Genomic DNA, 19,772 nt, shown 5'->3' with positions numbered 1-19,772 from the left:
GAATCCCACGCTGTCTTTTTCCATGCCTCCTAAACGTGAGTCTGTCCTTACCCCGTGACATTGTTTCAACCAATCACAAAAGCTGTTTCCGTCACTGGGAAAACGACGCTGGGAGACCGCGGAGCGTTTGCGGCTGGACAGGCGACAGGTTAGAGCGCTCTGTGGCACGTCTCGGTAGGACGCTTCCTGAACGGCAGCTTTGAGAAACGCAAAATCTCGTGGGTGGAAATGGTATTGTCTTCAGAACTGACATAACATTTCGAGGTAACGTTTCTGTTGTACGTACGTGTTTCATTTTAGCAAAACAATATGAGGAAAAGTAAACCCGCGTTGTTGTAGTTACATAACGCGCGCGCCCATGACCCAGTTTTGCTAACGGTTAAATGTTTTATATCGAAATCTTAACATTTATTTGCTGAAGAATTAAGTAACTACCGTGAATCTCTTGTAAAAGCAGTGTGTGGTCAATAAGTACATAAATCATTGTTTACTTATGCTGTTAGTTTCGCCAGTTTCACCCAGTTAGAACTGACCTAATTTCCACCTCAAAAAGATGCTCTGCGTTTTTAAAGAGACCTGTGGCTTGCGGCACTGAGAAAATGCTTACTCGTCACTCTCCGCATCATTTTACACCACTTACACCAGTCTGCGAATTATAGCCAGAAGCAAACTATAGCTAGCTCTATTACTTATACTTATTACGACCTAGGTTGTTAAGTTTGAGTCCATCTGCCTGAAGTCCTCTTAATCAAGAGAATTATATATATATTTTTTGCTTTAATTTTGGCATTAAGCTTTTTAAAATGGGCTTTTAATTAGCCTCTGTCACATGTGATCTATTTTCTGTCATACGTTTTTCAGCTGTCTTCTACTAGTCGATATTGATTATATTCCCCAACCATAATAGTCTCATTTTGCTGCTAATGTTAGTGTTGTAATGGATCGTTAGCTATAGTCCCCTGAACAGATTGTTTCCTCTTTGAGCCAAATAATTATAAGTAGTTACGTTATAAAATCTTGATCTGAGTGCCTGACAGGGTAGATATCAGTATATGGTGTTATCTATTTGAATCAGACTTAAAAGATGCCAGAAATGAAACGTCACAAATTGCGAATCACAGGCAAATGGCACAGATAGATGAAATAGATGCCAGGAGCTGGGGCAATTCCCAGTCATGACAAAAGCACCAGGAAAAAAAAGAAAGTGATGACTGCTAATGGTTAGTGCCTGCTGTTACTCTAAAAAGCTTAAAGGTGTTGCAGTTTACTTGGAGTACATGTAAAACTGTAAAACTGTTGCCTCTTTGCTATAGGTAATATTGCTTTTTAAAACCTGTGATCAATGTGATATCTTGTGAATTTTCTGTTTCTTTTAACCTTTCATTTTGAAGTTTTTGAATACATTTGACATCTACTTACAACCACATTTTGTACATAGTTGCTTCAATTAACTGAACTCTTTACTTGTCTTTATCCTATATAATGGAAAGGTGACACTGAATATGGCCCCAAATTCCATCCACTGGTTCCGGAAGGGTCTGCGTCTCCATGACAACCCTGCACTTCAGGAGGCGGTGCGGGGTGCAGCCACTATCCGCTGTGTCTACTTTTTGGACCCCTGGTTTGCTGGGTCCTCCAATCTTGGGGTCAGCAGGTGGAGGTGAGTTTGTCCCAGGGGTCTTGTAAATGCAAGATACATTTAAATACAGCTGGGGAAGAAAGTGAGGGATGAAGGCAGGGTGTTAAGAAAGCCCTATGAACGTATTCAAATCTTTCACAGAATTGCAATGTTGTCTGTACATATAGAGATGTAAGAGAGAAAGAAAGCTAGAGAGGGTTGTTTTAATTTTATTAACAGAATACAGAATGCTTATTTGTGCTCCTTTGTGAAACAACAAAACAAGAACACTTAAATAGACAACAGATTAGTTCTTAAAACAAAAAAAACAAACAACAAAAGTCAGCCCTGCTGGGTCATTTATGAATTCACAATAGTTCTTGAATGATGATCAGCTATGTCAAAGTCATAGAAACAAAAGGTTTCCATTAATTATGATTCTACACTATGGTCAGATAGTGAAACAACAATATAATTTATAAGCCCTTTATATGTTATATAAACAGTAAACCATAATCTTTGTTATATCATGTTTACATTAATAAAGATGTGGTGTTATTTAGTTATTCTTGTAATAGAATCAGTTTGATTTATTCAGTCATTTTAATGGATCATGTATATAGAGGTATTTTGATTTGATAAGAAGTTCACTTTTGCAAGATGAGCACTGACCCAGTGCACACCTCACATAAATATCTAACTGATCGTAATTTTAAAATTATTTAGGGAGTCTATATACAAAATTTTTTAATGACCCAATCAATGCCAATACACAGGAACATTTGACCCTGTTCTTCAAGAATATTACTTTCATATATTAAGCTAAATGCACACATATTAATCAAGCTATTAATCCACACATCAGCAGTGTGAAAAGAATTGTGCATCACATTAAACTCTGCTTAAAAAAGAGTCTTTAGCACTTTTCATCCATATAGTTTTGCAAGGATCTTTTCATGCTTGGTTATCCACAAGGTCCATGACACTATACATATATACGTTTTTTTTTAATGTCATTGACTATAAACACACAAAAATAGCATACATACATTGTAGGCTACAGAATGTGTTATTTGAATCGGTGCACTAATTACCTTTCTGGTTTTACTGAAGCGCTTTTAGACGCTCAGTACAGGAAGTTTGATCCACAAAGCTAAAAACAGATACCTCCATATGTACTTCTAGACCTGCTGCTGTGAAAGTACTCTATTAGTAATTCCCATATGGTGCTATTTTAAAGCACATGGCACACCTGTATAGAAATCCCACCAATCTGGGGATCAATGCCATGCCAGTACACTTATTCTTGTGCAATGTAGGACAAGTAACAGATGAGCAGATGCTGGAAATGGAAAAGCTGGGACTCAGCTCTCCCTCAAGGCCGTCTGTCACAGGCTGTTTCATTCATCTCATCATCTTCTGAATGGGCTATTCTGGTCTATCTTGAAAATGAGATTTAAAACCGATGCATCTGTGACTGAGTCTGTCCCCATCAGCTGCAGGTGTGCAGATGACCACTCTAGTCTTAATTAAGGACACAGCTGTTGCATAAAGGGAGAATTTAGCAGTCTTGGATCTGCACTGTCTCACCTGCTGTGAACATGCATTTATCAGATGTCCTGGTTATGGTTTGTTTCTGTTACCTTTATGCATTGACGAACATTCTTATCCAGAGCATGTGGATAACTCTTATTTGATCATGTTACAGAAGTAGGCAAAAATGTGTTAGGAGTCTTGCCTGAGGACTCGTATTGGTGTAGCATGGTGCACTTACCCAAAAAATGGATTCAATCCCAGTCCCCCATGGAGGAGGGAGCTTTTTACCCACTACACTATACCAACCAACTTTTTTACTTGAGTAATACCATCAGGGCCTTCCATATGCATTGAAATGTGCTGAAAATATAGTTATAATAACTGAACTGCTCTCATAAATCATGAGCTGCTGTATGTGCCAGAATGTATCAGTATGCACTTGAAGGTAATATTTATACACTGCAAATGGTTGATCATGAACAGGGGATTCCCATTGACAGGGCGGTCAGAGAGGAAACTGCTTTCTGCACTGAGCAACTTGTAAATCTGGCATCTCACAATCACTGTAAAGCTGAAAACAAAATAGGTTTGTTTTGTTTTGAATTACAGGATTCATAATAGCAGTAGGTATTATTGTTATACTAAATAATATCTGACCCATTTGCGTCACATAACATGTCTCCGTGTGACAGGCTAACAGCATTGCTGAAGATAATATAGATACTGCCCTGAATGTCATCTTCTGTATGAATGTCCGTTTGAGGCCAGAAAGTCTGACGTCATCGCGTGTCACATGCAGGCCAGAACTTTGTGGAGTCTAAACAGCCGCTTTGTCCCATTTTTGCTACAAAATCTGTTGTGTGTGTCTTGGTAAAAAAAAAAGAAAAAAAAGTTGGTCTGACTATGTACTATCCGACAGTCACGTGACTGAGAGGAAGTGATGCCAGAAGTGCCACCTTTTCTTTCTCCTGGAAGGTGTAGGGAGTGTTGTTATAGTTGAAAGCAGGTCACTAGGCTAATTTTATGCCCTCCAGTGGCTGCACGCCTGCGCGCTGATATGTAGGCCAGGACAGTTATATAAGGGATGATGCATGACTGAGCAAAAAGCTGGAAAATGGGTTTTTCAGCTGGCCTTTCAAAGGTCATGTTCTGTTAGTCAATAAAAAAAAGATGATAATGATGGTTAATAATTATCATTATTACTATTTTATAAAATAACTTGTCATTATAAATACTTATTACTTTTTAATCAAATGGCAGCTTCTTTCTGCTGGCTAATCTATGCTGACTGTTAAATGTAGCTTGTGCTTATGTGAATGAAGCACAGTACATGCGTGTATGTGGGGGTGTGGGCAGTGTGAGGGATCCAGTACAGAGGAGCGTTGTATGTGGAAGTATGGTGGGTGGTTGGGTTTGTATTTGGAGCACAGGGAGCTTTGCAGTCTATACCCTAATCAGGGCTTTACTAGCAGACTGTCTGACTTTGGGCTCAGTCTGAACACTTGGGCCAGAACATAGACACAAGTGGAAGGTTAACCAGGCCAGGGAGACATGTCCTGACCTGAATTAGAACATGATTCCTGCTGGTGTTCCGGATGTGTAATACATTTGTGATGTTGGCTTATGGGTTTTTTTCTGTGAATGAAACTCTCTATACACTGAAATGAATTATCATGCATAAGTAATGGTTCAGTGACAACTGTTTCCATGGGTCTGGCAGGCAGGTTTTGAAATTAATTATTGATTATATTGTATTTACATTGCCTTTAAAAGAAAAAAAAATGAAGGTCATTATACTACTATACTACATTATACTACTGTGTACTGACTTTCTGTGCACGTGACAAATAAACTTGAAGGTCATTATACTACTGCAAGATGAAGCACTGTCCAGTGAGTTTTGGTGTGATTGGAACACTCAAGATGCATCTGCACATAAACAGAATACATATCTACAGTATAATCTAATCTATTGATAGATATGTGTAGATATGTATTCTGATTTATAGACTTTATGGTTTTTGTCTTTTGCATGAAGAAAGGATACAGCAACACACAGCAGGCAAAGAAGCAACCGAGCAGCCCGTTGTTAAATAATTTTTGGCTACTTAAAATGGGGGACTTGATGAAAAGGAATGTTATTCCAATCCACTATGGACATAAAGAAGACTGTCTTTAACCTTGTGTTCATTTTAAATGGAGTATGCATAAGTACATAGCCAGAGTACATAGTCAATGTTATTTACCCATCAATCCCACATCCAGATTTCTTTTCTTGTGTATTACCTTCCCATGTTAAACAAAGAGATTTAAAATCTAAATATGACTTGTTCTCACACTCAGTATTTACATGACAGGTGGAAGCTCAGGGTGACACCTGAATGTTTAGATCCTTCTCTCTGGTCTGCTCTACAGTCAAGCTGTAAACAGCAGGTATCTCTACACAAAATATCATGGAACTTCTTGTCGATATGGGCACTGAGTGAAGAATGCTATGAATGGAGAAAGAATCATGGCAGTTGTGCGATTCAATCACAGCCTGCATGGAATCACAGGGGATGTTTATCAAAAAGGTTTAGTGTTTAATCCTAAAACGAGACAGCATTGCACGTGCAGCCACTGAGGCTCACCCCGCCTAATCGCCCTTTCACTCTTCACCAATATATTATAGTAGGTTTAGGGTGCAAAACAACATTTAGACACTAGAGAGCAGTGTGGTAATGTAATTAATGCTAACTTTTTATGGAACAAGACAAGATTGTACATGATCATTTAAATGTCATATATTTATTGATTTATAGACAAATATCTATTACCTACATAAGGACTTTGCCGAACATGTACTATGTGCCTTTTGTCATGTAGTTTTTTAAAATCATATTTCACTTTCCTTATACTAGTTATGCTACTATACAAATGCATTACCAGGCTTACAAAAGTTCAGCATTCCTACTAAACTTGAAGTTGTATATTGATACAGAAGATATAGGGAAACTCCATTGTAGTCTAGAATATGTCACTCAAGCTGACTGACTTTTCTTAAATTACTTAACGATCCAGGGTAGTGTAGAAAGACTTTTAAAAAACCTTAACATAGATATTGCTTTCCTTCAGGAGATCCATCTACATAACAACCAACCATTTTTGACTGAGAGGGGGATGGGCAGAATGGATATGTAATTGCAATTTCTACTGAAAGGCTAGAGGGGAAGCTGTACTGATTGATTAAAAAAACCAAACATACCAAGTGCAATGATGAGTGTGGAGGAAGACCATGCAGGGTGCCATGTTATCATGGTTGTGCAACTGTTTGCATTTCTGGTCATCCTGGACAATGTTTATGCATCAAACCTGAGTAAACCTAGTCTTTTCTCTCATTTGCCAAACACAGCATTGTACCACATTATTCTTAGTCACACAAACTGTACACGAACTGTAAACGCTCCCCTGTCTTAGACTGGAGTTTGCCCAAAAAGTTTCCCTGTCTTAAACAATTTATGCAGTCCTTTCCTTCATCTTCTTTTAAGTTCGTGCCTTCATCCTACCACCTGATTCCTAGTAAATGTTTTATTAGGAATAATTTCTCTTTTTAATATTAGAGGCCCTTTGGATATCCTTTGGTTGGAAGAATTAACATGGTGAAGATAAACTTTCTGTATGTTTCTGAATATATTCCAGTGTGTTCTGGTTTCTAACAAAATCTTTCCTTTCAGTATTAAATAATCTGATATATACTTTTATTTGGAGCAAAAACACTGAATATAAACACGTATAGTGCAGAGATTGTGTACAATGGATGGGATTATTTCCTCTTAACTTTACTGGGCAAGCAACATAAGAACATTGCTATACTGGGTAAAGAACGCCGTCACTGTCCCTGAATGGTCAAATCTGGAGGGGGCATCTAGTGGGTCTACTTCTCTAGTAGCCTTATTGTATTCTAAACTGCCATTCACATAGCCTATTTCTAGCATCCCCTTAAAGCTGGTTATCATGCATTCAGTCAAAACTTGGAATCAATTTACAAGCTCCTTCTCCTTTAGTGATCTGTTGCAACCAATTGCACACAGTCACATATTTGTCCTCTCAGAGATTGCTATCTGGTCTAGAAGGTGTGTGGTCTCACTGTCTGATCTCTATATTGACTATAATTTTGCCTCCTTTGAACAGTGCAGAAATTGATATTCCCAGACCACACTTTTATATATACTTGCAGCTCCAGGACTCTAGCCTCAAAAGTAGATTGCTTCCTATTATACCCTCCCACTTCTCTTAGACTAAATTTTTAGCTGTATATTAGGGAAAAGTCGACTATAAACACAGTTTATGAACTACTCAACACCTACACTTCAATGCCTTTAAACCTCCATAAAAGTAAATGGGGAAACAGATGTCCAATATCAGAAAAAACTTGGCAGAAAAAAAAGGAATTTTCCATATGTCTAAGGCATTCTGTTATTCAGTTTAAAAGTGTAAACCATTTGCATTGGTCTAAAGTCAGACTTTCTAAGATCAATGTGTGATCGATGCAGAGAGGTCCCAGCCTCTGTGCTGCATATGTTTTGGATATATGCAAATCTCTATGCAAAGCTCTATATGATCTAGTAAACCATCTTTGAGATATTCTATGATATTAGAAATTAATAGAGCCATCTCCACTCGTTGCATTGTTTGGTGTGGCCCCAATGGACACCCCTCTAAATAGGTTGGAAATTAAACATATACCTTCTGCTCTCTCCTGGCCAGGAGACTGATATTGTTTAAATGGAAAGACCACATTCCTACTGACATATATAGTCACTGGAATGGGGAAATCTTCTACCATCTCAAATTGGAGAAAATTACCTATAAGGTCAGAGGGTTTACCAGGAAATACTCTTTGGCTGCCTTTCCCGTTTGTTGGTTACATGGAGCTGACAGCATGATGATGTAGCCAATCATTTTTTAATCATTTCATTTTATTTGTTGTTACTTATTTCTCTTTTAAGAAAGTCTGGCTGTGTATAAAGTTTACATGTATATGTTGGTAATGTGAAAAATAAAATAAAAAGGCCTTGATTTAAAAAACAAAACAAAAAAACAACTGGTTGACTTCTGCTGCCTATTGTAGGTCACAATGCTTGAAAATTACAGCTATCCGACATACTGCGTTACTGATCAATGCTGGAATACATTAGGAATGGGGTGTAGGCTTTCTGAAACAGCCACAGTTTTTGCATAATGAAAAAGGGATTTATTGTTCTCTTCATTTATTTTTGCAGATTTCTCCTTCAGTGCCTAGATGATCTCGACTCCAGTCTCCGGAAACTCAATTCCCGCCTTTTTGTTATCCGAGGTCAACCAGCCAATGTTTTTCCACGTCTCTTCAAGGTGAAATTCAATAGATTTAAGTGCCACTTTCATTATTTAAAAATGACCTCAAACTTGGGCATTTTGATCCAAGGGGGTCATTATTTCTTTCATATCTGTGTGAGCAAGAAACAGAACCAGTAAGATGCAGTCAAAAGATAACTTTGAGCAACTTTGCCTTCTACTCTTTAGGAGTGGGAAATATCCAGGTTGACCTTTGAGTATGACTCAGAACCATTTGGGAAGGAGCGGGACGCTGCCATTAAAAAACTCGCAATGGAGGCCGGGGTGGAAGTCATCGTCAAGATCTCACATACACTGTACAACCTAGACAAGTGGGACCTGCTTTATCACTTAAACCTATACAAACTCAAAATAATATACAACACATTACAGCTTTGTGCCATTAATGTGCTGAAAAACAATTAAAAATGCAATAACAAAAGACCATCATTGTGGTGGTATAGCTACATGCATAGTAATATGGCCAGTACATCTTGCACATGGTTTCATGGATAAAAAAACCTGTAGTCTAAAACACAGCATTATTTCATAGCTTTATAAAGATTGTGTATAGTATTTACTGGACAATCTCCTGGCACTCAGATTGAATCCCCATTGTAAAAACCTGGATAACTGCCCGTAAGTCTCCTTATGCAGTCACCAAACGAATTTGCTTTTCCTCTATGTCCTTCTGTAGAATCATAGAGCTGAATGGTGGTCAGCCGCCCCTCACCTACAAGCGTTTCCAGACATTGGTGAGCCGCATGGACCCCCCGGAGATGCCAGTGGAAACGCTGTCAAGCACCCTCATGGGTTGCTGCATCACGCCAATTTCTGAAGACCATGGAGACAAATATGGCGTGCCTTCTCTGGAAGAGCTGGGTTAGCTGCAAATGCAAATGTTGTGTGCAAATTTAGATTTAGCCAGTGTCACCTTTTCATTGAGAATTGACTTTTTCTTTTTTGAAAAATATAACTTTTCTTTTAGTTTACCTCTTTTGTTTGCTACCGTGAAATGAACTCCAAGCCTAAGTAGGATTTTTTAAAAGTTTTTTCTAACCCCACCCCAATCAATATCTTGCATGAAATTAGTTTTCATTTCCTCAGTGGCTAACCACCTTCTTTTCATTTCATTGTGGACTGTAATTTTGCAAATGTAAAATAAATCCATATTGCCTAATTTATGCTTGCTTAGACACTTTGTGTGCAAGGAACCTGCTGAGGTGTTTGTGTCTGTATGTAGGATTTGACACAGAAGGCCTGTCCTCTGCTGTTTGGCCAGGTGGGGAGACTGAAGCGTTAACAAGGATTGAGAGACACCTGGAGAGAAAGGTACAGGATGTAATGTCAGATGTTAACAGGATGATGTGCCTGTCACACACTCTTCGCACAAAGTCTTTGGCATAAGCATCCAACTACTGGCTAGAACTTGGTGATAGTGCTGCAGCTCAAAAGCAAGAGAAGATGGCAAGTGTTCACAGTGTGCCATGTTTCATAATCTGTCTGTCAGGCCTGGGTTGCAAACTTTGAGAGGCCGAGGATGAACGCTAACTCCCTGCTGGCCAGCCCCACAGGCCTGAGTCCTTACCTTCGCTTCGGCTGCCTCTCCTGTCGCCTCTTCTATTTCAAACTCACAGACCTCTACAGAAAGGTACCCCAACAACTACAACCACATTAATGTTTACATTTACACGAGCTCCCGAGGTGTGTAACAGAACAGCATTCGTCCTGTCTTTGTGGGCTTGCTGGTTTGAGTCACATGATGCCTCTGTAATCCATAGCCGGGATTTCAATGGAGTAAATTGCCGTTGCTCTTTGGATGGGAGGGATGACATTACACTTTCCCCTGACAGTCACAGTGATACCAGCATATTTTGGATATCTCTGTGCTCATGCTTGCTGACAGGCGCCATTGACACTTTACTTCGAGTGCATTCAGCTGCCCTGTGTCGCAGCATGGGCAGCAGCTCGAAAAGATGCCATGCTTGAGTTCGTGTGTCTTTGAAGCAAGACACACTTGCCACACCCTCCACTGATGGTTGTTATTATATGATGGAGAAGAGCTAGCAAGCCAGTAAAGTGGGTGGGAAATGGCTTAATGTGTGAAGTCGAGAGGAAAATGGGATAAAAAGATAAATAAATAACAAAAACAAGCAAAATAAAAAATACCTTTACATTTGCAGTATTTGTCAGATGCTCTTTATCTGTGAAAGGGATGCCTTAAGAGGCCCAACACAGTTAATTTTCCCTAGTATGCATTAGGCCCTCTGAGAATTTGGAACAGTGCCTTGCCAATGCTAAGTTCACGCATCAGTTCTACTCAGTATATCCTATTTTTCCAGGTGAAGAAGACCAGCACCCCTCCCCTCTCGCTCTATGGCCAGCTGCTGTGGCGGGAGTTTTTCTACACCGCCGCCACTGCTAACCCACGCTTTGACAAGATGGAGGGCAACCCCATCTGCATGCGCATACCCTGGGACAAAAACCCAGAGGCTCTAGCCAAGTGGGCTGAGGCCAAGACCGGCTTCCCCTGGATCGATGCCATCATGACCCAGCTGAGGCAGGAAGGCTGGATCCATCACCTGGCCCGCCATGCCGTGGCTTGCTTCCTCACGCGAGGTGACCTGTGGATCAGCTGGGAAGAGGGCATGAAGGTGCTTTGCACTTCATGGGGTGATCTGTAGTCCTTTTCAAATGACTGAGGTTTTGCAAGCCCCGTCTTGCAAAACATCTTTAAGCACACTAATTTAAATTTTTTTATAGTAATATAGTTGTAAGAGGTTTATCTCGACATATTGGGTCATTTTCCTCCTTCGAATTGAATGCTTGGTGTCTGTCAAATAATGTAAATCATTTTTTAACTAAATTCATTATGAATGTCTCGACAAGTATGAATAGCCTGAAATGGTAGTGCAGGTTTTGTCATGGTAACTAGTTTCTGAAGTGTTTAGTGGTTGCTGAGATACGAAGCCCTGGCTGTGATTGGCTAGAGTATAATGGTAATGGTAGCTATGATTGATAGGTATTTGAGGAGCTCCTATTGGACGCAGACTGGAGTGTGAATGCAGGCAGCTGGATGTGGCTCTCCTGTAGCTCCTTCTTTCAGCAGTTCTTCCACTGCTACTGCCCAGTGGGCTTCGGCCGGCGCACTGACCCTAACGGCGATTTCATTAGGTTGGTAACATTATCAAACGCATACACTGCTAAGATGTAGGTAGCTCCCCTGACAGCTGTTGTTCCAAGCCATGCCTTTTAGGCCCAGATCTTTCTTTCAGTCACAGTTAGGACTTGCCACTGAAACATGATTTGGAAAGTACATAGGGCAGTTTCAGCCAATTTTGGCCATCAGTGGTCAGGAATCAGGCCTCATTATAAGTATGAGAAGTAGGACAAAAACAACAACAACAAAAAAAAATTTTAATCTCCAGAAGAATAGGTAAATCAGGTTTTTAAAAAGCAATTAGGGATAGATAATAGTATTTGACTGTTATTGCATGTCATTTGTAGCTTCTTTTACCAAACCTTTGCCCGTAGCTCTTCCTTGTAGCCCCAAAAGTCAGTTATCTTTTTCAAAAGATGCCATTTGAAGTAAGGGCACAGTTCTTTACTCTATCTAATTCTACCGTCATGCTTATTTACTTGTGTGATATAATTAGATATTTAATGACATGGTTGTTAGATGCTCTATTTTGCTACAGTGACTACATTAAGTGCTGTTTGAGTTATAGCTGAAAGCCTGTTGATCTTGTGTGTCTGTTTTGTCTTCTCGGGGATCGGGTGAAAAGTTCAGCTTTCCCTTTCCCCTTTGTAAATTGTGGTTGATTGCTTTTAAGACGAAAGCCATTCTTAGCCAGAGCATTCGGAAGCCTGTTAGCTGTGATTCTGGTTGAAGCACGACCCTTTCTCAGGGCAATACAGTAGTCCGTTCTTTAGCTCGGTCGCATCTCGTTTCATCAAAAGGGATTTTAACTGCTTGGTAAGGAAATACTAAGCCTGGCCTGTATTTAATGCATAGAGAGCCACAATGCATTTCCCAGAGGGCATGATGGGGGGTGGGGTCCAAAGCCAGGGATAATGACACTTCTTTCTAGCTCTGGACAACTCCTCCTTAGCAGACTCTTTTTGAAATGTTTAGTGGTGCTCTTGGTGTTAAATGCAGCCCTGCCTGTGCAAGAGAGCAATATCAACGTACTGGTTTTGTCTTTGTCTTGTCTTGGGCTAGGCCAAGTGAATTACTGTGCGGCCCATTTGTGCTCCCATGCTGAGAGGTCCATGGACTTCTCAGCCTGTTGAAACAGCTCGCCCCTTACAACTCCTTACAGCGTTCATTTTCATGTAGTGGCATTTTCAAAAACACCCCATGCCTGTGTTTAACCTTTCTGGTTCTGTCAGCTCCCATCACTTGTCCAGGTAGGATGTGAATGTTCCTGGCGAAAGGGTTGTGGTCCCTTTTGGAAAAACGAGGGGGCCACCCAGCAGCGGAGGACAGTATACCGTGTTGCTCGTTTGACAGCTAGCAGGTTTCTCTGCCTTGGCTTGGGATCACTGTCGTCTCAAAAGCGATCAGTAGCAGTGCGAGGGGCAGGGAGTGAACCTGAACCTCTTACTCAGCCCTGAGTTTTGACTGGTTGAAGTGGGTGGGTTAAGGGTGGAAGGTGTTTGATCGACTTGATCTGGCAGACATTGGGTGGGATGGGAGGGGTTTGGTCACTGCCTCTGCTTTCTAACGCGTGTTATAGTAGGAATCTCCGTAGTGTCTCAGCACAGGCAGGAACTGTTGGTTTAAACCACGTCTGCCTGTCTGCAAGCGTTGTGGTGCCATCGACCACCCTCTGTCCAGGCTCTGGTAAGGTGAAACATGTAGGTAGGTGTCCTTTCTCTGTCCCTGGGACCAAGATGAAAAACATCCACTCAGATACAAGTTCTGAATGACTGTCTCATACTCTTGGCTATTTCAGCCTTTATGGCGCTGTGGTAACACCCGTTAAGTACAATATTATAACAAGGCAAATATCACTTGTTAGTCACAAATGTGTGGAAAAAGTCTGCTTTAAGCAAAGATTGTAGCCATATCTGATCAAAACTGGCATTACGCTTGTCTTTTGAGTACTAAAAATTATGCATTTATTTGTATTTCTCAAAGACACAGTTGTGCTTTGAATGTGTCCCACTTCCTGTGGCAAATCACACTAGTTCCTGTGTGTCAACGTATGCTATACTATATACAACGTATGCAACGTATACTATTTGAATCATGTGAACAGAAAACCCTTGCACCTTTGTAATATTGGCTAGTTGTGCTAACTGCACCTTTTTCTGAAAGGGGAACCTGACCTCCAGTACATGTAGCTGCTCCTGTATCTATGATGAGACTCTGCGGTTTAATCTCTCCTTGTCCTTCCAGACGCTATTTACCTGTTCTCCGAGGTTTCCCGGCCAAATACATCTATGATCCATGGAACGCCCCGGACTCAGTGCAGGCCGCGGCGAAGTGTGTCATTGGAGTGCATTACCCAAAGCCCATGGTGAACCATGCGGAGGCCAGCCGCCTTAACATTGAGAGAATGAAGCAGATCTACCAGCAGCTCTCTCGCTACAGAGGACTAGGTATGAATTAAAACCAGGAATCACCTGTTTTTTGTTTATCTTCCCAATGGGATTTTTGTATTTGGGTGTCTTGTCATTCAGCATCTTGAAATACCAGGTTTGGGCTCTAGTTTAGATGATGTGCTGTAGCATGGCTATAAATGTACAAATTCAACCCTCCTCACCTTTTCTTCCATAATCTCTGTATGCAGAAGCCTGCGTAACCACCATGAAAATACACATCCTTGTCTTAACCCACTAGTAATTTCCTCTCTAACTTAATGCATTCAAAAATAATTGCCATATTGCTGAAGAAGATTGAGGATATTCAGAGACTGGAGACTAGGATTGTCAGGGTTTAAACCTACAGCGTTTGTGAGTGCTGGACACAATATATGCAGAAATATGCCATCGAACATTTTAGAATTCCCTAGTAACGTTGCCCGTCACTGCAAAAGCAGATGTGCTGAGGTGCCTTTGTTTTCTGTTTAAACAGGACTTCTGGCTTCTGTGCCATCTACGCACAATGGGAACGGGAATGGCATGGCCTACTCTCCAGGAGACCACCAGTCCGGGACCCACACACCAGGTGACACACTCATTCTCCTCCCTGTGCTTCAAGTTCCCTCTATGGAGTCTTCCATGAAGCTGTATTACCCGGACACCCAAACCACATATTGTATGAAACCTTGTAGATGAAAATAGTTACCATCTCAATGACTGACTCAGTGCTTAACACACTACATATAAATACTTAAAGAAGGGTTCTAAACCTTTAAGATTCCCACTTCCTTTGAAAGTACTTAAGATGTGCAAACCATAAAAACGTTTAAAATTGGTCAGCTTACATTTAGACATTTTGCACTATGGCAGGCAGCTCAGTTGCCAGTGGAAACAGGAGTGGAAGCATCCTTCTGAACTTTGACAGTGAAGAGCACCAGGGACTTGGCAATATCCAGCATCAACATCAGCAGGGTGAGACTCTGAGGAATATGATTCAAATTTCATTATGGGTTGCCTCTTGGCGCTAACCCCATGCCATTGAGCAGAACTGAACTTGTGAGTGGTGGCACAAGAGGCCACCACTCACGACTGAAGCAAATCGTTTTTGTTCTCTGTGTAATTGTGGTTCCCTGTGCGTTTATCAGGCTACTACCAAATGGCAGACTCTGGGCAGGTCGCTACCAGAAGCAGTCAACTCTACCAGTCCAAAATCACTCATGACATTGCAGTTCCTCATTATGCAGGTAAGGGTCATGGAGAGCTTGGCTTATAGTCAAGTTAAATGGTTATCTTCAGCAGGAAAAAAGTCTTTGTTAAAAAAAGACCCTTCATAGCAGAGGAATGCTGTTTATAATGGGGGGAGGGGCACTGAAATCTAGCCCTATAGGAACACAATACACACTTCTGATTTCTGTCACATGATCAGTGACTTTCTCCACTGTACTGCCATAGGACATCTGTCTCACACAGAAGGAAGTGTGACAGGGAAAAGGGAAAGAGAACCGGAACGAGATGCTGAAGGAGAAGACGATGCTCTCTCCATTTCCCACAAACTCCAGCGACAAATTGCAGAGATCACTTCAGTCCACGGCAGCGATGGGAACCACCCAAGTATGGTAAACAAACATTTCACGTCACCTGATGTTTATAGTCACTGTGAGCTGCTCTTAACCATCTATACTTTTATCTTTGATTTTCCTCAGAGGATCTAATGGGACATATCAAACTGAAGTGAATCCAACACTGAGCAACTGAACACTGCGCATTGTGAAGAGTATCTTATAAAAACAGCTCATTTTGGAACATGGAGGCTACTTTTTGTGTTTTTCTTTTTTCAAGGGTATGGAGTTTTCGGATGGGTTATTTTGGGTCAGCTATGTTAGGATTCAGAAAGTAGCTTTATTGTTCAGAAAAGGTTAGATGGATTAACATCAGCTGAAGACAAAATGAAGAAAAGTTCATTCTCATTCTTAAATCTCCTCTGAAGTTTTTATTCAGTTCCTTGGTAAATATTTTGTTAATTGCATGTAGGTAAACATCAATTCTTTTTTCAGAAAAATGGATACCCATTGTAGTAACATGCACATCTGTAAACCTTTTATATCAGTCAGGATATAGAGGATCTTGGGTCTTGGCAGCAGCCAGAGTTTCTCTGCCAGTTTTTATGCAGCTGGTTTAGAGACCGTTACTTCAAACACCAGCCTGATCTAAAATACACTAGCTACATACAACAACATTTTTTTACAGAAACATTAAACTTCATTTCACGCTTGGATTCATACTCTCAGAAAAGAAGTCATATTGCAAATTTTTGTAAACACAAAAGATTTATAGCTGCTTTTTATATATTTTGTTAGTCTCTGTTGAATGTATTAGTGATTGAACTGTATGTAGATATGAATAACAAATATAGTGAAATGAAAACTCCTGGGACTGTAACAGGTCAGGGAATGTAATTTTTTACATCCTCCACTTCAACGTTAGAAGTATTTTTGTAACCATTAGCTGATCTGCACCGTATCATTTTATCTGTGACTAAAATGATGTGATATAAAAAATTCTAAAATGTTTAGTGCAGTGCAGTGATCAATAGAGAATCAATTGCCACCATTACAAAAGAAATATGACTAACTTAGATTGTCTCTCATGTATGTTTTGTGTCCAATGGTCAGACCTGGCCAGACCTCACAGACAGCAAATGAACAAAAAAATAGTGCTAAGGCTCAACACTGGGAAAAAGTAAAACGTATACCAGCTAACCAGGGGATGTGTCCAAGGTTGATTTGAAAATGAGGTCAACGATACGTGGGTTTAAGGTGACTTAGCCTGGCACTTTTACTAACATTTGTAGATGTGCAAGAAGACCCCCTTTTATCCTTTCTTCTCGTATTTATGACCTCTAACGAGTTATTTTTTTAATGTTCTGAAAACTGAGTCAGCAGTTTGTTTGTTTGTTTGTTTGTTTTTAATCATAAACATAACCATTATTTGTTACAGGGTTTTAAATAATGAAAACAAATGAACATCAATGTCTGACCGTAAGTCTTAGATCTATAGTTTGTTATGCTTCTAAAGAAATCTTACATACCACGTTGCATGTTGTATATAAGAAATCCAGGCATTGCTAATACAAACAATATTTAAAGGCAAAAAAGCATACAAAGATAAATGTCACAACATGCCTCCATACCCCATCCCACCTTTCCACCCCAACTTGATTTTTTCATAAGCACGTCACTCTGAGCCAGAATGGTTTTATGCTGGTTTTTCCACACCCAAACTGGCCAGATCCAAATTCTACAGTTTTCCTCAATACAATCAATTATAATTTTCTTTCCTTCAAGCATCAAATTAAACATTACTATTTTGGCTATATAAGTGGCTGTATAATTTAAGTGATGGGGAAACGAAGCATTTTGCTGCATGTGTCCTTCATCCTGGGTCTGAAGGCTCTCCTCAGGGACATGTCCTGTTACTCTCCGTCCTCCCCAGCCATTTTGAGACGGCTGCTGTTTCCTGCTAGGCATTTACCACTCAAACATTGCATTTCTGTGTTTTCATACAGAAAAAGAAAGTTGTCTTACAGCTGGACCTAAAGAAGGGGTGGCTTTTTTTTTCTTTTAATTTTTTTTTTTTAATTTTATTTATTTTATTTTTTTGCACAAACCATTAAAAACTTTTCTTCATTTGAAAGAACACATTATTTCTAAGAGCAGCCAAAGTACTTGGGCATTGCTCTTTTTTTTTTCATAAACATTGATACACTCCAAAGTATGTTATGCTGGTAAAATAGCAAACTTGAAGTGTCCATCACATAAAACGTTTACAGTAGTCCAAGTGTACCACAAAAGCTTTTTTTGTACATCTATAATGTGTAGATGTAGGCCAGAAACATTCTGTGTGCACTGATGATCATTTAAGTAATTGACACAAAACTGTGCTAAATTGGTGTTTGTGCTGTCCCTGGACCTGTTTTTTGGCATAGTGGCATGTGTACAGCAAATAGCAAACAATGGATTGTTTTAAGTACGTGAAGGGTTAGTTTCATTTTTCAGTATTGGGAGTGCTTTTTGACTGTAATTTTTTTGTGCTGATGTACCTACCTACTTGTATTTGTCACAGTAGAATAAGTGAACCATGTCTTTTCCTCCCACTTGGAGTAGTTTTGTTTCTTTTATTTAATTTCTGTGAAATACTCTTCTAGTCTGTAAATATTTGTTGTTCTGCAAAATCCGTTTGATGACGGAAGTAAATTGTTAAGAGTAGTTTGAACATATGAGCTGCTTTTGTGTCTGAACCCCATATCTTATTTCTCAGCATACTGTATGTTAATGAATCTTAATGTGTTTCTCAACAAATAACCTATATTTTTTACAAAAAAGTTTTTTTTTTTAATTTAAAAGTGTTTAAATTTTGCTTGGTCAAAAGCTGGTTGATTAAAAAGGTTGTTTTTCCTCTTAGAGAACATAGTGTGCTTAACTTTAAAGGAGAATTATTAAAATTTTTTCACAATTTTATCTATTTTTTTCTTGAGCCAAAACTGATCAAAGCTAAGTATAAATGTTACCATGATGTCCAGAATAAGTGAACTGTTACCTTTGTTAGATAACTTTATTAAGATAGATGTTCTTGATCCATTTCACTCCCATTAGGGGAAAATATACCTAGATATTAAATCTCTAGATATAAAAGCCAGTGCACTAATTGAAGTACACCTGCGTGTTGTATCACCCTTATATATAATCCTTTGAAGTTAGAATGTTACATTCTGCAATGAGTACCTGATGCCACGTGGGGGCACTGTTGGTGTGAAATGTTGCATCACTATAAAAAAAACTATTAACCCTAAAACTGGTATAAACCCAACAGATTCCATGAAGAACAATATTTTAAAAGGTTTTATGCCTCACATATGCCTCACAATAAAGGCACTTTACATAGATTTCTCAAATTACAAAGACTGATTCTATAAACAAAAGAATTTGGTCATAGCATGGTACATAATTCCCAGAAATCCAATAGTAAGGAGAACATTAGTACAAAAGTGTGAAACAAAATAGAAACTGAAGGAAAAAACCCCCATCATAATTGGTTTCAAAGTGGTTTAGACTTAATAAAACAAAGTTATGTTATTGCAATTTACATTAAGTGCTGTACCTCAAGTTAGTTGTAAGTGATTATGGATTCTCAATGAGAGTGAGATGTCCTCATCAACAGACCTGCTCTGTTCTCCTGCCCGGCTTGGCACTGACATCATGACAGAGTGGGCTGAGATGTTTTTACGCCCTTGAGGAGAGAAATGGGGCCTCCCATCTCTTTCCCTGACCTCGTATCACCTTCCCTTGTTTCAGTCACCATGGGACCTGAATTACAAACGTGTGACAACAAATGCAATGGAAAAAACTCTCCCCCTACTGCTGGCATCACAACGTAGTGAATAAGAATGAAACTCACTTGAGTTTCCTGTCTTCTGAATACACTAGGACTCTGGCTATGTGAGCCTTCGTGCTCAGGACCCTGATTTGTATGTTCATGTACTTGTGAGAGGCCAAAGATGGTTGCCTTAGTAACCATGTTGAATCACTCTCATCCCCTCAGCACCCCTCCTCCCATCACCCCTTTTTTTCCCCTCCTTTCCCAAACTGCACTCTTAGAACGCCACAAAACAAACATTGTC

General features: G+C 39.8%; 1 protein-coding gene across 2 annotated transcripts; it reads left to right on the top strand.

Moving 5' to 3' along the window:
- The first annotated feature begins 141 nt into the window (after nucleotides 1-141).
- Nucleotides 142-18,612, top strand: cry3a (cryptochrome circadian regulator 3a). 2 transcript variants are annotated; one of them, XM_027016025.2, is made up of 15 exons: nucleotides 142-264; nucleotides 1,491-1,660; nucleotides 8,416-8,524; nucleotides 8,696-8,838; nucleotides 9,204-9,388; nucleotides 9,750-9,838; nucleotides 10,017-10,157; nucleotides 10,849-11,160; nucleotides 11,529-11,680; nucleotides 13,911-14,113; nucleotides 14,589-14,681; nucleotides 14,966-15,067; nucleotides 15,241-15,339; nucleotides 15,548-15,706; nucleotides 15,799-18,612. In XM_027016025.2, the coding sequence occupies exons 2-15, from the start codon at nucleotides 1,503-1,505 to the stop codon at nucleotides 15,828-15,830; spliced, it is 1,977 nt and encodes a 658-aa protein (XP_026871826.2). In that variant the 5' UTR covers nucleotides 142-264; nucleotides 1,491-1,502; the 3' UTR covers nucleotides 15,831-18,612. The 2 variants fall into 2 exon arrangements, with proteins under 2 accessions (XP_026871826.2, XP_035377825.1); XM_035521932.1 differs by having other exon boundaries at nucleotides 15,548-15,711.
- Nucleotides 18,613-19,772: the final 1,160 nt, after the last annotated feature.

Source organism: Electrophorus electricus, chromosome 23, assembly GCF_013358815.1.
Source record: "Electrophorus electricus isolate fEleEle1 chromosome 23, fEleEle1.pri, whole genome shotgun sequence".
Lineage (NCBI taxonomy): Eukaryota > Metazoa > Chordata > Actinopteri > Gymnotiformes > Gymnotidae > Electrophorus > Electrophorus electricus.
This window is presented reverse-complemented; position numbering and strand designations above follow the sequence as displayed.

What these genes read in the sequence shown, in the direction of transcription:
- cry3a (XM_027016025.2), top strand. Translation starts at nt 1,503, where the DNA reads ATGGCCCCAAATTCCATCCACTGGTTCCGGAAGGGTCTGCGTCTCCAT. An exon ending in GTCCGGGACCCACACACCAG is followed by an intron (nt 14,682 to 14,965) that starts GTGACACACTCA and finishes GCACTATGGCAG; the next exon opens with GCAGCTCAGTTGCCAGTGGA. An exon ending in TGCAGTTCCTCATTATGCAG is followed by an intron (nt 15,340 to 15,547) that starts GTAAGGGTCATG and finishes GTACTGCCATAG; the next exon opens with GACATCTGTCTCACACAGAA.